Raw genomic sequence first — 18,188 nt, 5'->3', positions numbered from 1 at the left:
GACATTGCGCTTTCCGATCTGTACCAAAACCTGATATACTGCGTTGACTGCACTGATCCAGTTATTGGCCATGTGGCTTATAATGCTAATAAAGGCCAAAATACTTTTAAAAGAAAGCTGAGGAAATTAAAATGCCGCTACTACGAGCATAATGACGGGTATTCACTTCAGCGTAAATTTAAATTAATCGACAGAAATGCTTCATCTCAACACAGGTATTTTATGACTATAGGAAATAAAGCCTTAAGCAGTAAAAACCCAGAATTATCAATACTTTGGCTTTTTAAATCCTGTGTGAAGTTAAATTCCCTTGGGCACGACCGAATTCTTCATAGTTAACGAAAGCAATGTTGGCGACCCTAATATTATTTGCGAACAATTCAGCAAGCACTTCTCGCAATGCTACAAAACTGCAACTGAAGGCTCTATCATTACACTTCCAATGCTGACATCCAAACGCCTATCGAAAATTGGTTTATACCCTCCAACATCAAGCAGGACATAGCTACCCTGAAAAAGCCTTATGACGGTGGGCCTGACGGGGTCCTTCCATCATTTGTGAAAAATGGGAGTAGAAAATTCCTACTATTTTGTTTGCTCTCAAGAACCATGGAAAAAATCATCCATAAACAGCTATTATCATTTTTACTTTCGGCTAGTCTGATCAGCCCATCCCAACACGGGTTTGTGACTAAGCGCTCATGTTTCACATCGCACCTGGAATTTTTTGATCAAATTACCCAGAAAAGAGATATTGGTCAGTCAGTGATAATTCTTTACTTCGATTTTATTGAGGCTTTCGACAGTGTCTCACACAAACTTCTAAAACTCTCTTCATTTGGTATACGGATCCCCTTTTATGTTGGCTCAAATCTTTTTTATAAGAACGTAGTCGAATCGTTTGCTTTGGATCTTGCTACTTTCAACCTGTGAATGTAACCAGTGGGGTTATACAAAGAAGTGTGGTTGGTCCATTGCTCTCTCTCCTTTATATCAATGACTTGTATTCCCTCGTTCAGTATGGTAGACCTTTCCTTTTTGCCGATGACCTAAAAGTAGTTTATTCATTCTCTTCCCCACCAAAGAAAGATATATTTCAGCGTAATCCAAGAAGAAATAAACAAGTTGTACGAATAGACTGCTTCGTGGAATTCACCACTTAAGGTTGACAAAAGTGGATTTATTCACATTGGCCGCTGCCTTAACTTAAATCTGACAATACACAAAGATACACTGAAACCTCTCAACACTGTTCGTGACATGGGTTTAATTTATAGCAACGGTTTGAACTTTTCTGAGCACATTGCATCTCAAGAATCTAAAGCCAGAAAGCTCATCGGATTCATAATGATAAACTTCAATAATATCGAATCGACATTATCATTATACAGAAAATGTATGTTACCCATTCTTGAATATAGTATTTTAGTTTACATTAATTGAAGGCATAATGACTTGATTAAAATTGAAGGTGTTGAAAGAAGGTTTGCCAAAGCTGTTCTGGGGTATTCCGACAACAAAGACTGTCGCCAAAGATGTCAACAACTCAAATTAGAACCTCTCTGGGTCAGACGTATCAAATTAAACCTTGTCTTCATCTACCGGCTTATTAACGGTATTTCCTACTCTTCAGTATCCACCCCTTCATACTCTATGACATCATCCCACAATCTACGCAAAAAGGAGAATATTCTAGCGATTTCAAGGACCAACACAAACTTACGCCAAAATGTTTTCGTGATTCGCCACTCAATCATGTGGAACAGAATGTCAGTGAACCTCCATTGCAGTGGAACTACAACCCACCTCAGAAGTCTCCTTGATGGTTTTCTTTCCGAAAGTAGATTGTGTCACCTTGTGAATATCAATGTATTTAATGTAGAATCCAAACTACGGTTTGGACTGAAGAATAGCCGTTCAGGTAGGTTAGACACGCGCCTTTGCCCGTCAAAATCAAAACAAGTAATCGGGTAAATGACGGTTCTGTAATTCATCATAAATTTAAATGTAAATCGTTACCTAAACAAATATTACTACCCGGCTATTCAACCAATAATTGTTCAATCAATCAAATCAGTCACAACAAATGAACGTTATTCTATCCTGACTGGATAGAACACACAAAAAAGGAGGAGCAAATCAATGTGGCTGCCGCCAAGAACAAGTATCAAGTAAGACAAAATAGATGCAGTTCGGGAAGAAACATAAAAACTTAGTGAAGGCGTAAGAAAAATAAAAACTGTAATAAAAATACAAATATTAGCAATTCAAATGTAATCAGAAAACTAACAATGTACAACTAAAGGGATCAATAGGAACAAAGTGCAAGTGTATACATGGAGGGATTTTCACACACACCAAACAATTGAAACTGATCTTACATTTAATAATTATTCATACAAACAAGGTCCGTCATCCATCTAATTGACTGAAAAGTAAAATTAAAACTTTGAAACTTTAAACGTCTATTTTACTTTATTTTCTTACTGTCCATCTTAATATATGAAGTCTACTTATGTTCGTATCTATAATTGTTACTGTTATTAATATCATTATTGGTCCCTCGACACATAAGATATTCTTTTCATCTCTTCTTATCCTTCTAAACATATATTTTTCCTAAAAATCCAAAGTCTATAACTAAAAACAAATTATCTCATGGTACATTTAAGTAGATTAACTTCTCAGGTTCATTTTATCATCACCACATAAATATACCACATAGAAATTTATATTTGATTGTCGTTTGCAATTAATTATGACTTTCATAGCATCATTCTTAGTTATTATTGCACAAATGTTTATATTAATATCCGGTTTCACTCTGTATACTATCACATAAATCTACATGTATTTATTCGAGTGCAATAAAGGATTTTTATTTTATTTTTTTAAATTGTTGGTTTACTTTAGAGGTCGCTATTCATTACACAGTTACTATTATTATCATGGTGTAACCTTTTCACTAGGTGTTCATTTCTTTCATTTCTCTTTTTTCCATCTAAATAAATATTATTCTTAAGATTACGAAGTTTGTAGTTAAGACAATAACTTGCATTACACTTAACTTCTCAGATTCGTTTTATCTTCACTGTGCATATATGACTCATATATATTGATATTTCGTTATCCCTTTCATTTAATTGAGACTTTCATAGCATCACTCCAAACTATGACTGCACAAACATTTATTCTAGCGTCATGTCTAGCTGCAATAGAAAGTTATTTTTTAAAATTATCTTCTATTTTATTTTTGTTACTAATTTGACGATACATACATAGTCGTTCATTCTCGTTCTGTGTTCATAAACACGCCTGTTAAACCATTTGCATATTTCACGTTTCCTTTATTTCTATTCCCTTATTTTCATCCTTCCCTTCCATAAACTCAATTCAATATTCTTCTCAATTACACAGAACCTGATTCATTATTATCATTCTATTATTATTACTCTCTTTTTTAAAAAATGGCAAATATAATGCTAAAATTACTGAAACTTGAGTATTATTGCATCTCTGAACAAACCCGAAATGTTTTCTTCACAACACTTATGTACCCTTAAGATGTTTGTGAATAATAATAATATTACACCATTCAAACAAGGACACTTCTCGAGGCTCGAATATGGTTTATTCTGTTGTATTAAGGGAGGCGGCTTCAATATTGGCAAAGCCACTTGGCGCGATGTTCCTACATTCGCTATGTCGAGGCACGGCACCAGAAATTTGGAAACTAGCTCAAAATCCATCCAGTGAACCTTCGAGCTAATTGCTGGTAGCACTCCTCTCAATACTTTCAGAAGTCACGGAGTTCTTGATATACAATAGTCTGAGTGACTACCTACTATCCATAAACTTCTTTTCACCCTAACGGCACGATTTCAGAAAAGACTACTACTGTATAACGAACCTGCTGACTGTGTTGGACAGATGGACAAGCATCTTTGAACCCAAAGGGAAGGTTGACGTAGTATACTTTGACATCTCAAAAGCTTTTGACAGGATCAGGCAAGTTTGTCACATCCAAAAGCTCGAAATACTAGGTATCAAGTTACCAATGATTGACTAGTTTACTTCATATCTAAATAATGAACTTCTTAGGGTCAGGGTAAACTTCACTTTTTCTCGGGCAACGAAATGTCATGGTGGAGTCCCTCAGGGTTCTGTACTAGAACCTCTTCTTCTCAATTTTGATCATTGCCCTTCTTTGGCAAGTATCGCTCGATTTATTGCCTTTCGTCAACGATGAGAAATGTTGAGGGGAAATTTCTCATCTACTTGCACTTCATAATGATCTGACTGGACTTCAAAGTTGGGCAGATGACGACGGACTTTTAGGATTTCAAAGTGAAAAGTAGTCCATCTGAGATATATTTCAGACCGTGCATGCAGCTTATGTAACTTTCTTTTGGAGGTATCCCAATCTTAAAACTATCTAAGGGTCTTGGTACCCTATGATCTAAAGTCTAGCAGCAATTATGACGAAAATGCCAATGGCGCAAACATCGCACTAGTAAAGTTGAAGAAAATTTTTGTGCAAACTGACGGTAGAACTTTTGGAAACAGTTTTATTCAACTTCATGTAGAGTATGGAAGTACGTTTCTTCCTCCCTCACTCCAAAAGAATAAGAATACAACGTAACCTATCCACGAAATCATTTCGATGACTTTAATCCAAATCAGATGAAGGTCTCCTCATTAGAGTATAGGCGTCACAGTGGTGACCTTATTATGGCTTATGGTATCCTAAACAGTCCTGAGTACACTCTAAAATACTTACTTAGGTTCAGACTCAGCACAAACATTGAGGATTACATCCGGAAATTAGGGATACAACATTGGACTGAAGGAAAACACTTACTCTTTACAAGATATTTAATTCTGGATTTCACTGCAGGTTGAGGTGGTTCAAGAGATTTCTCAGGAGTTCTTAAGGACGAAACTTGACATATTTTTCAGGACTTGAGGTTGTATTTCACCATAATTTACCAATATTTCTCTAAATATACCTGGAGGCTTTGGTGATACACTGCTCCCGGATAAGTTATCCCTTTGAGCGAAAGTTCTCTATATTTGATCTCCAACTATTCGACCCATTTGAACCATTTTACGAAAACTGAATATTGAGGAGAGACTTGACTTGTTAAGAAACACTCAGAAGTTCAACAACGGCGCTACAGTTCGTCAGTTCCATCAGATTGGTAGAGACCGCGAAGCTTTGTAAGTCTTCGTATGCTTAATACTTGTTGTTATCACAGTCACAAGTTTACATATCTTTATGACCTTGCTATGGAATTTCGGTATAATTAATTGTTTTCCCGTAATTCCAATTGTCAATGGACTATAACATTATCGCGAATCTCAGAAACAATATGAATTCCTGCAAATATCTACTTGATACTCATTTTTACAGTGTCATAAATGCGCTCGAACGTCTTGTTACTCCTTTGATTTCTAGTCTGATTAGTTTGTTTCGTTACCGTTTACTTAGTCTTCCACCACCAGTTTTTTTCGGATACATTCTTTTCTAAATTATGTTACATCAAGCCAATCGACAACTGTCCCATGCTCTGTATTCATCCTCACCTGTGTCTTACAACTCGTGACGATCAATCCAATTCCACACTAGTTGGCAGTTCTAGATTATCACCTTTTTCTCCAGAATTACCAAGACTTACTGGGTGCCACTTCAAGTTAAGTAGTTTTTCTACCTTACTTAAACTTTGTCGGTTGAGTACACAAATCTACACTTAGTGAATGAGTTACATTATTTGTTCCAGTCACCTCATATTTTGTAACTTAGCTACCTGTTGCTGCTCATGGTCACCGAAGAATACTAGCAGCCTTTGTGTCTGCTTTATAATTAAGTGGAAATATAACCACACGATGGATGAAAAGCCTCATCATGCTCCCCTAAACATCCAATGATTTTTGGAGAAATTCGTGATATTTCTTTCTTCAGACTTATAGGTAACGTCTAGCTAGATATTAACTATCTGTTGAGTTGTACACTTATCTATGGTATGACTAAAGGTCTGTTTAAATTCAATCATATGGTCTGAAATTGATTATCTTTTGTTGACCTTATCTAGTACTGACCAGTGATGGGTTTCATTACTTTGGTCATCCTTCATGTCTGTCTTGTTTGTCCTAATATCTTGTCCGTCTAGTCTGAGAAGCTCAATTTTAAAGAATATGCATCGGTATCATATCCTACGTTAGTTCGCCTGTCTACTAAGAAGCTGGTCAATGGCAATACGAACAAACATAGCGAGCTGGTATCGAGTCTTATCTTAGTCTCTGTAGTTGTTTTTCAGTAAGACAGCGCGCGAATCGTTAATTAGCTTTCAGTCCGTACACACCTGTCTTGTTTTGTAATTTAATATAACCGCTCTTAAAACCGTATGGGGAGAACACCAAATCCTTTGGTATTCTAAAGGGAGGTCGTTTGTGTATACCATAATAACCTAAAGGTTCAAAAATAATCAAGTTTATTGACTGTATACAGGTTCGCGCTTTTGATTTTAAACCAGTCAAATGTTTTAACCATAGGGTGCGTACGTTGAAGGCTCCAATGTGTAGTTTGGAGCGAGATTTCAGTAGACCTGGGACAGTGTTTTAAGCACTAGGATCGTTGGCTATGGTGACACTTGAGGGGGAAGCCGGAAAGGAAGTTTAGAGGTAAAAGTCGATGTAGGAGGAATAATAGGGACACATGTCGTTGCCTTTTTGTCGTTTCTGCCTACGCTCCCACCGACTGCAGCTCAGATGAAGTGGAAGATGAATTTTACAAAAAGTTATCTGAACTTTCTCAGAAAGCTAAACGTTCAGACATGGTACTCGTAGCAGGTGACTTTAATGCCCAGATAGGTAGTTTAAACCAAACAGAAAGGCATTTAGGTGGGTATTTTAGTATTCCGGCACAACGAGCAGATAATAGTGATCGTCTGCTGCAACTGTGCTCAGAAAATCGTTTATTTTTAGCAAACAAATTTTAAGCATAAGGAAAGACATCGTCTAACATGACGACCCCCTACACCAAACCAACGATGGACTCAAATAGACCATATTGCCATCAGTCGTCGTTGGAGAGGGTCGGTAGAAGATTGTCGCTCATTCTGGAGTACCTGCTTGGACTCCAAGAATGCTCTAATACGGGCACGCATCTGCTTGCACCTCACTGGACGCACAAAAGTCACAGTAAAAAGACCCATTAGGACTGAATTGAGTAACGAGAAAACCAAAAGTAGGTTCCAGGAAAAACTGAGGTCACAATTAAGTAGTTCTGAAAACGAAGCTGACCCAGATGTTACTTGGAAAGCTATACAAACAGCTGTAGAAACAGCAGTGACATCTATCAGTGATTTAAACCACAGGGTTACAAAGAACCAATGCATTTCCTCAAGGTCTATTGCACTGATGGATTCTCGTAAACTCATCCCATCAGGCTCTGAACAGGATGAAGAGCGTCAACAAATCAGATCTAGGTTAAGCAAAAGTCTAATTTATTTTATTTATTTATTTGAACACATACATATTGGTACAAGAATGCGCCAAATATATATGCGCCACACAAAATAATGAGAATTTAAGGGGAAGGAGAAAAAAAGAGATTGATGTAAGGTGGTGTAATAATAATGATGGTAAAAATGGCGGAACAGACAGGTACAATCAGAAGAAATCTTTCAGTTAAGGGAGACACAACCACTTTTTTATGAAGAAAGTAAAAGAAGGTTACAGCAGGATCGCCACTGGCTTCTATTCTGAGCCATATCTGATAACGTCTCTAGCCAGTGTCACACCATCTCTCAGACCCCAACCAGGAGTCGTGAAGGACCAACACAAGCCAGTCCTTTGCAGCTTTCTTTCATGCTACGACACCATGTCATACACTGACCACCTCTCCGCTTCTTCCAACCAGTCTCAGAGTCGGCAAATAATGCACGACAGCCTCTGCCAGAGAATAATAATAATAGTAATAATAATAATAATGATAATAATAATAATAATAATAAAAATCTTTACTCGAACACTACCGGTCGAGTCAGAGCTTATGGCGAACTGTCATCTGCTTTTGCAACCTCAAGTGGTGTCCGTCAAGGCTGTCCACTTTCTCCAATTTTGTTCAACTTCATCATAGACCTATTGATGGAAATAACATTCTCATCTACTGAATTCTCGGGTATTGGTCTCCTTCCAGGAGGTCCACTTATCGACTTAGAATACGCAGATGATATAGTCCTGCTTGGTGAAGACGCTGACAAAATGCAGTCTTTTGGTAGCACTAAGCAACAATCTCAGAATGTTTGGAATGCGCTTTTCTCCCTTTAAATGCAAGCTGCTGCTTCAGGACTGGTCTGCGTCAACACCTGAACTAAGGATAGGGAGTGAAGTAGTCGAACGCGTTGACAACTTCACTTATCTTGGAAGTCTGATCAGCCCTAATGGGTTGGTGTCTGACGAAATCTCAGCACGGATTCGAAAAGCTCGCTTGGCTTTTGCCAACTTACGTCACCTATGGCGAAGGAGAGATATCCGTCTATCAATAAAAGGACGAGTATACTGAGCAGCAGTTCATTATGTTCTACTTTACGGCAGCGAAACATGGCCATTAAGAGTAGAATACACTCGTAAGCTACTAGTATTTGACCAGAGATGCCGTAGAAATATTGCTCGCATCTGTTGGGATCACCAGGTAAGTAATAGTGAGGTCCGACGCAGGGTATTAGGGAACGATGGTAAATCAGTTGATGAGGTTGTGAATCTTCATCAACTGAGATGGTTGGGCCGCGTGTTAGGTATGCCTGAACACCGATTACCACGACGTGCAATGCTAACCGGTGTTGGGGATGGTTGGAAGAAATGTAGGGGCGACCAAACCAAAACGTGGCATCAGTGCTTGAAGTCACTAACTTCTAGTCTGAGCTATGTTGGTAGATGCAGACTACTTGGTTGGGGTCCGTGTGACTATCGTAACCAATGGTTGGAGACTCTTGGTGACATGGCTCAGAATCGATCACAATGGCGTAGGTGTATACACTCTCTGTCTTCCCTTAAACTAAGAGATTAAAATCGCTTTATATCTTTCTTTCTACGTACTATATCTTTCTTCCTGTACTATATCCATATATGCAATCTTTCTTTTATATATTACCACCTCTGAATTAACTACTTTTACGAATCCGGTGTCCATCTTGTTGTATTAATGAGGTATGGCAACTTGGACCGATGCATATATGTGCCTGGTCCTACGTTGTAGCTGAGTAACTGAATGACTTCATTGAAAAGGAGACTGCTTTGCTTGTCTCTTGTATAACTTTCAGAAATAGTACATCCATGTTACGGGATTGAAGAAATGCGATAGATGATGCATGCTTTGTAAACCTCCACATTTCTATCTTATTTTAACTAATATGATTTTTATTTGCTTTCGTTTTGTCAGCAAGTGAGTGATTCCCTCCTACATATTGATAACATCTGCTTCATTTCATTTTAATAATTCATTTTTCTGTGTTATATGTATTTCAGAATGTCTAATTCTACTGATTTTCGACTACAAACCTCGGTATTATGTCACTCTTTCCTACTAGCTAGTACAGATAAACAAGATGCCAGTTACCTGATTGACTTAGCCGACAACACGAATACTGATCTAAATTTTGTTCCTAATGGACAAGAAATTATCAAATCATTACTTCAGTTGGTCAGAGATTTCAATCAACGTTTCAGCCGAACACATGAAATAGAACCAGTTGCTGAAAGTTTGGGTATCGATTCCGACAAACCAGTTGATAAAACAGCCTTGGAAATATTCTATCTTGAAATATTAGATGGCTTATTCGAAAAATTGAACTGGGGGCGTATTGTAGCAATGTTTGCATTTCTACGTATACTGGTTTTAAGATTATCCAAACATGGACATAGTGATGCAATAAAGATGCTTATCAAAATAACAAGTCAGTATTCTGATGAAAAGCTGAAGAGTTGGATTGATCTTCATGATGGTTGGGTACGTCGTTCACCTTTACTTACCATATTCATTTTTTCTTTGATTCAACCAAAATTCTTAGGATGGAGCTTTTTTCTCTAAAAAGTTAGTAATCTTGCGAAACGTTTATTTAAACTAAATCCTTGATTGAAAAAGACAGGTATCCTATGAATTTGAATAGAAAACTCATAAATTGCATGGTTTGCTAATAAGTTCTCTCAGTATTCCTGGCATAACAGCTAGTTAGTATAACTGCATATACTGTGTTTGTCTAGCTAGTCGACTGTGATTGCTGTTATTATTTTGACTCCATATTCGACTTGTTAAATTTTACCCAAATGTGTGACAATCTTGATGGACGCATGCTTTTACAATATGCTATTTTGTTTATTACTCACTTCCATGTGCCTTCAAAATAATTAAAACTTCTAGAGCTACACTAAGTTTAAGTCCTAAGTGGTTTTTTAACTGGATAGTTTTATGACTCATCAAATATTTGTCCCATCTTAGTTTTCTCTGTCCTGCAGTTAGGTGGTTCTAGTTATATTATCCAAGTTTTTCTTAAACTTTTAGTCATCCACCAGTGAATAGTTGCAGCAACATTAATAGTAGCGGATGAGTAATTGATATATTGGCTTACACTGGGTACCTTCAATTAGCGAATCGTGGGCTGGGAGAAGATTAGCAGCGGCTGTAGGTAGCACGAGACAGCTTTTCAGACTAATAAAAGAAACTGGAATTAAGAAGTCAAGTGTAAGTGAAACGATCTCGGTAAAAAACAACACTTTTATCTGATCTCAGTCCAGACGTTTAAAACGATGGGCGAGACACTTAGGAGCAGTTCAGCTGGTCTTCGCAATCCGCACTTAATCAGTTGGCAATCAGTGTCCGTAGGTATGGTATGTGCTTTGCACCTTCGAAGTGCAAAGTACTTCTACAAGACTGGCAGGATTCCAATCCTGTACTCACCCTGGATGGTGAGCAGATAGACGTAGTCGAGAAGTTCGTGTATCTGGGTAGCTGCATAAGTGCTGGTGGGTGTGTGAGTGATGAGATCAATGCACGTATAGTGAAAGCCAGAGCGGCTTATGCCAATCTGGGCCATCTTTGGCGCCTTCGTGATGTTAGTCTGGCTGTAAAAGGTCGGATCTACAACGCGTCGGTGAGAGCAGTTCTGCTCTATGCTTGTGAAACCTGGTCTCTCCGAGTTGAGGACGTTAGACGACTCTCTGTGTTCGATCATCGCTGTCTCCGAAGGATTGCTGACATCCAGTGGCAACACCATGTCAGTAATGCAGAGGTTCGGCATCGTGTGTTCGGGCACAGAGATGATAATTCAATTGGTGTCACCATCTTGAAACACCGACTTCGGTGGCTTGGACATGTTCTACGAATGTCGTCCCAGAGAATTCCACGTCGTGCATTATTTGCCGACTCTGGGACTGGTTGGAAGAAGCGGAGAGGTGGTCAGTGCATGACATGGTGTCGTGGTATGAAAGAAAGCTGCAAAGGACTGGCTTGTGTCGGTCCTTCACGACTCCCTGGTTGGGGTCTGAGAGATGGTGCTACACAGTGGCTAGAGACGTTATCAGATATGGCTCAGAATAGAAGCCAGTGGCGATCCTGCTGTAACCTTCTTTTACTTTCTTCATAAAAAGTGGTTGTGTCTCCCTTACCTGAAAGATTTCTTCCGATTGTACCTTTGCGTTCCCTGATTACTAGCACATTACCTTACACCAATCTCTTCGTTATTGTTCTCTCTTTTTTTTGTGCTCCTTAGCTTTTTTTTTCTTTCTTTGTGTTCCTCTTCGAATTTTCATTGTTCTGTGTGGCGCATATATATTGGCGCTCTCTTGTACCAATATTCATGTGTCCAAATAAATAAATAAATAAATAAATAAATAAATAAAAATAAATAAATAAATAAATAAATAAATAAATAAATAAATAGCTGGCCTTCAGCTACTCTACAAATATCCACCATTCCCAGACAGTCTGAATGGAACATTAAAGTAGGTTCCCCAACTCTAGCTGAAGTTCAAAAGGCTATAGCTTATCTGAAACGAGGAAAAGCAGCTGGTTCATACGAAGCAAATGTGCCTCGTCCTGTTGTGCAAAAACCTGTGAATGGTAATCCAAAAGAGAGGGCTTAGTTTTTTCACACTTAATCAATCCATGCGGTAATAATAGCCAATAACCTTGAATTATACCCTGTTTCTCTGTGATATCTTTCATTTGTAATACCTTTTAGATTTAGATGTTGTAATAAGATGAAGATTAATAGAACTATGTGATATATTAGCGCAATTAATTTCCAACAATTTAATCACACGTATGCCTATTAAGTACATTTATATTGAAAAAATTAAAAGGTCAGTTAGACAAGTGGGGAGGTAAGAGGAAACCAAGATTATAAATAAAATAATGCTCAAAAATGTGAAATTCGCCACGCTGGATAATAAAACAATATTATCAGGGTTGGCTGAGGGTATGAATAAACCTTTTGATGAACACATGCGGGTCTTCAGTTTTCGTATGACCAGGGCTTAGATAAACCTTAATATACGCCCTTGAACACTTGTACAAGCCAAAAAAGTTGAGTTAAGATCAATCTTATGACCTGTTTCAGCCATGTATCTAGCAACAGAGGACGATGAATGTTTGTCACATAACCTTATTGGGTCATTTGTTTTCGCAATCATTTAGGTACATGTTCAGACACTAATTTGGATACCATGTTTGCTCTTCCTTATGTATGTATGGCCATACACACATGTAAATTGATAGACTCATTGGAATGTGACGCGATAGTTTACATGTCGTTCAGGTTTCGGGTGAAGCATGGACCTTGTTTTTCGGTGATAATGACCTTTACCCCATAGGAAGTCTTACTGACAATCGATTTCAGCCTTTGTTTCAACACAAGTCTATTTGAATTATTTCTGAATGGTAGGGGGATGTAGACAAGATTTTTCTGTAACGAAGATGTGGTAGGTCTCTGTATACTGCGATTTTTCCATCGATTTATGAATTTTAAAGACTAACCACCTTCCTTTAATGGTTTGTTCAACAACCTCACTTAATCATCATAAGCATCGTTTATACAAATACGATTAGTCCTATTACACAGGGCCTCTATTTATTGACCTTTTACTTTTGTGTATAAATGTTCTTAAAAAGTCTATGTATGATCAGATTGTTTGAAATGTGTTATGCTATTATATAACGTAGTTCTGATAATCTTTGTCTTCGTATTACGCTATCCAAATTTATCAGAGGGAATTGCTGTTTTAAACCCTTCAGATTGTTTGACTTTATCACTAATCATATCCAGAGGCCATTTATGGTCGATGGTTTTTATCACATCTGGTATTCATACACATAAATACACCTACCACAATTTCTTCACATTACACACCAAATGACTCATGCACTCTAAAACAAATCCCACGTTGAACGTCATTGAGATTGGACAATTTATTTAGTACAAGGTTAATTTGTAAATCCTATTTACATTCAATAATTTTAATGTTTAATCGTTTCCTTAAAGAAGCTCGGATCAGACCGCCGAACGAAATGCTAGACTTTATTTTGATTTCAATCGTTGAGGTCTTTTATAAATACGATTTTCTTTTCCAGTATTCTATTTTGACGATTTTTGTTCTAATTTCAATTTTTTATTACAGTCTGGATTAATCGAATTCAGTGGTCACCAATTTGTAAATGATGGACAGGAACTAATCTGGAAAACATTACGCAATGTTGGTGGGCTTGCCACTGGAGCTGTTGGAGCACTTGGTTTAGCTGCTCTTGTCAGTTATATCGCAAATAAGATTTAATTCTATGCCATTATGTTTATAAAATATTGATCGGGCTTTCGTTTATCAGTAATATGACTAGGACCATCACTACCACTGTTAATTTCTTCTTTCTAATTACTCGTCCTCTTACCACTAATGAGGGCAATGAATACCTTTTCTGTGCTTATATCTTCAACATATGTTGTGTGATTGAAAATTTTTGAAACTTTTTTTTCACTGAGTTCAATAATAATAATAATAATAATAATAATAATAATGACAATCATTATTATTCTCTGTGCCTGACATTTCATCGTTTTATGTTAAATTTGTTTTTCGCACGTTTAATCGTTACTATTTTGGAACAATCAAAATCACAGGTTAATTAATTAACATTTCACATAAAACACTGTAGATAGTTGAAAATAATAATAATAATAATAACAACTCATTATTGTACCATCTTTATCCAAAAACTGTTATTGTTTTTTCTCATTTTTCTTGTGTTTATAAGGAATCAAATTTATTTCCCTGTATTTAATATCCTCATTCCCTTGTTTCATTATTCACATATGTTGTTTTCATCTTAAATAACATAATTATCTAGTCTTTATATTATTTATCATCTAACATTATTGACAACATTGTTGGTTAATTTTTAGCGCCTTGCCTTTACTACTTATTTGATGTGTTGTGTGTATTTAAAACGGTGTAATTTCCATATAATAGTGAAGTTTTATCGAATAATATATATGCAACACCTGTGCATATATATATATATATATATATATATATATATATATATATAATGATGGTTTTTACTACTGTTTTCTTTTCTGTGCATACATGCATTTATCTATTGAAGTTCAGTTGATTTTGAGTTAAATTTATTTGTTTGTAAGTATGTTTGCTTCTAAAAATTGGCGAATGTATTTTGTACACATTGGATATATATGATGTGTCATGTATTGCACTTACAATGGTTTCTAAATTATATAACATCCAACTCTACCTACTTTTATAGATTTTTAGCCTATATAATTCTTGTTAAGAGATGGTTGGTACACCGTCATGTTTGTACAACATTAAACATCGATTACTGAATTCTATTCGAATAAATAGATATGATATGTCATCCATAACTTAATAACTTGAGATAAAGTTTTACACTACTATATACTGTGATGACTGGCCAGATTCATCCGGAAAACCTGACATGATACCTAATTACAAAGCAGGGAACTTGATTATTTGGCTGACTTGACATATTTATTACAAGTTACATATGCTTTAAGTTTTATCTACTTATGCAAGGAAATCTAGAACCTAACAAATAGATGATGATGGAATTACTTTGAAGTTAATCTATTCTGCCCATCTAAATACACGTTAAGTTCGATCATGGGATTGTTTCAATTTTACAGTGGTTCGTTTCAAATATTGACTCATATTGTCTATTATTTCTCCAAAAGGGGATGTTAATAAATTTTGAAAATATGGCATACAAAACCATAAGTTTTTCTCCCTTTTTGTGAACTCAAAATTAGATTTTAAAGTGTAGTCATCTGTTCATTGAGAAATTGTTTTGGTTTATATGCCAAACCAACCTTCAGTTTCTTCAGACAGGTTCACAAAACTATTGTTAGTCCAGTTTTTCTTTTCATATAGAATAAGAATAAATGTCCTACATTGTGATTAGTTAGGATACATCAACACTCCACATGCTTCTGATATCACCCGATTTCATGTTACTCACTATTAGCTCCCAACATTGATACTTATTGATTTTCTATAGCACTAATGTAAGTTAGGACAATGAACATTTTGTTCTGCACTTTATTTTTAAAACTTGCTGACTTCTATACTGAATAGTAGGTTAGTTCACGGAAAAAGCAGTTGATCATAATAGATTATTGATCTCAAGTGGTTACCAGCTTGTGCTCTTCCAATTGTTTACATATAAATGAAAAATATGAGCCCTGCGGGTAGATGTCACTTTGATCTCAGTTCGTCAATCACGTTCTTTCTAAAAACTAAATTGTTCATTCATATAGTTTTATAGAGTTACAATGTATGCTTATTTGCATTTCGCTCTTTGAATTCACACACTTCAAAAATCAACAGTTCCCTATCCTTGATTCATAATTAAATAACTAAAATCCAAAAATCTGTTAACTTCTACACTTAGTCTCAGTCATTTTCAAATGTAATTCGATCAAGACAATAGGATGTGACAAGATCGCTTACGTGTTGACTTTGAATGTATGTTGAATTATTAATCATATTGTCTTTTCAATTAGTATGACCTCAGACGAGTAATAAGTCCTACTGATCAGTAACTTGAACCTGTCATTTTAAAGAACAATTAGTTTATTCATATACATAATCGTTAGTTATATTAATAACAAACAGATTTAGGTGTCACACAACCCCTCTTACTTCGGCTTCACTGAGTACTTATATTTACTAGTTCATATTTTATGTGACAGTTGCGGAAGTATTTTAAACCCTCTTAAATAGACGTTTCATTAAATCCTGTTTGTATTGGATTGGGCAGAAACAATGGGAATCAAGATGTTTTATTTATGTAGAGTTTCTATACATCTAATATAAGATACAAACATATTCAAGAAAGAAATTTAGTCTCACCTCAATTAAAGCTAATGTAATCGGTCTCTTGAGTATGTGATAATGGAATCCAGAAGAGTCGTTTAATATCAGTGTAAACTCTCTTGATTAACCATTTTGTCAACTGACTTGAACTTGTACGGTGTTAATCTTATATACATATAGATAAAAATCTGTTTAGGTACCAATACCAAGGTTGGAATTAATAGTTTCAAATAAATTGAGCAATGGGTTGAGAGTTAATAATATATTTTTGTTATATCCTAATGAGTAGAAGACTTGTATTTTTGACGTTTCGTGGCAATATAAACCGCTTCAGAGTAAATAAATAACCGACATTAAATTAATACACTTGTATTAATTTATTGCTAATGTAGGATATGGCCTTTTATTTCATAATTTAACAACTGCTATCGAATTAATCGGAATACACTTTGATTGTCGGAAGGCTAAAATATAAATCTGTCATGTTCTGCTAAAGATATACAGAAATAAAATCCCATATCCGTTATATTGTTACTGTGATATTTGAAATTCTCAATATACTAATAGAAGAACTAAATTTCCATGAACTGATTATACATTAATTCATTTTGTATTGTCCTGGATTTCACTGTTAGCCACCATTCATCTTTGTAATATAATGCTTGTGATTTTATATTAGTTTTTATGAAGGACAAATAATGAGTCATGAGACAAATTTCCACATTTCATCCTGTTAAATCTACTATAATATTTGTTTTAAAAATTTTACTATCTGAGTAATAGAGCTCAGGCTTATGAAACTAGTCTTAAATTACGTTGATCGTGTGGAAGCTAATGACAATTATTCACTTGCTTAAAATGAATTAGTCAGAGTAAGTTTCAAAGATCTAATCTAATAATCAAGACAAATGAATAATTAAACTTCCCAGCCATGAATTCAATCATTTTAATAACAAGTAAGAAAAAAAAGAAGACTATTATTATTATTATTATTATTATTATTATTATTATTATTATTATTATTATTATTATTATTATTACTATTGTTATCATGATTAGTATTACTTGTACAATGTGAAGATACTCTCAATATCGAACACTTGAGATTATAATAAGATATATGCATGAATGTGTAAATGATGAATAAATGCAGTTAACAAATGAATGTATATTTTATACTAGAAATGAATTAATTAATGTCATATTGTTTATATTACTTAAATAATCATTATTTCTGCCTTCAATTGTATAAATAAAATACAGTAAATTATTTAATAAGCAGAAAATAATGATAATAAGAGTATATATATATATCAGTCAGTAATGTCAACCACAAGATAAAACACTCCATGTATATACATAAAAATCAATTTAAGAAACGATGAAATTTACATTCTTCTGTTCTTTCTTTATATCAATGAAAAATAATCAAAGAAATTAAATGAAATTGTGAATAAAAGGATAAGGATTGTAGAATAGAACAAAAACAAACAGTAAACAATGAATACTCTCATTTGAGTCACAATGATGTTATTCTGCATTTTAGTTAGTTGAAAGACAGTACTAGTATATATATATATATATATATATATATATATATATATATATATATATATATATATATATATATATATATAGTCTTCTTGACAAATATCATTCTATCGGCAATGATGTAAATAACCATTTAAAATATAAAAGGGGTTAAAATAAATATTGAGAAATAAGACCAGTGTATGGCATAAACAAAAGTGAATGTTTAAAAAGTAATTATAAAAGATTATTATTAT

General features: G+C 35.1%; 1 protein-coding gene across 1 annotated transcript; it reads left to right on the top strand.

Annotated features, from left to right (window-relative positions):
• The first annotated feature begins 4,928 nt into the window (after window positions 1-4,928).
• MS3_00002059 (uncharacterized protein) lies at window positions 4,929-16,623 on the top strand. The gene is made up of 3 exons (XM_051209616.1): window positions 4,929-5,220; window positions 9,529-10,009; window positions 13,675-16,623. The coding sequence occupies exons 2-3, from the start codon at window positions 9,530-9,532 to the stop codon at window positions 13,825-13,827; spliced, it is 633 nt and encodes a 210-aa protein (XP_051075073.1). The 5' UTR covers window positions 4,929-5,220; window position 9,529; the 3' UTR covers window positions 13,828-16,623.
• The last annotated feature ends 1,565 nt before the right edge of the window (window positions 16,624-18,188 follow it).

The sequence above is a fragment of the Schistosoma haematobium genome, chromosome 1 (assembly GCF_000699445.3).
Source record: "Schistosoma haematobium chromosome 1, whole genome shotgun sequence".
In the NCBI taxonomy this organism is placed as follows: Eukaryota; Metazoa; Platyhelminthes; class Trematoda; order Strigeidida; family Schistosomatidae; genus Schistosoma; species Schistosoma haematobium.
The sequence above is the reverse complement of the archived record's forward strand: the minus strand, read 5'-3'. Positions and strand labels throughout refer to the sequence as shown.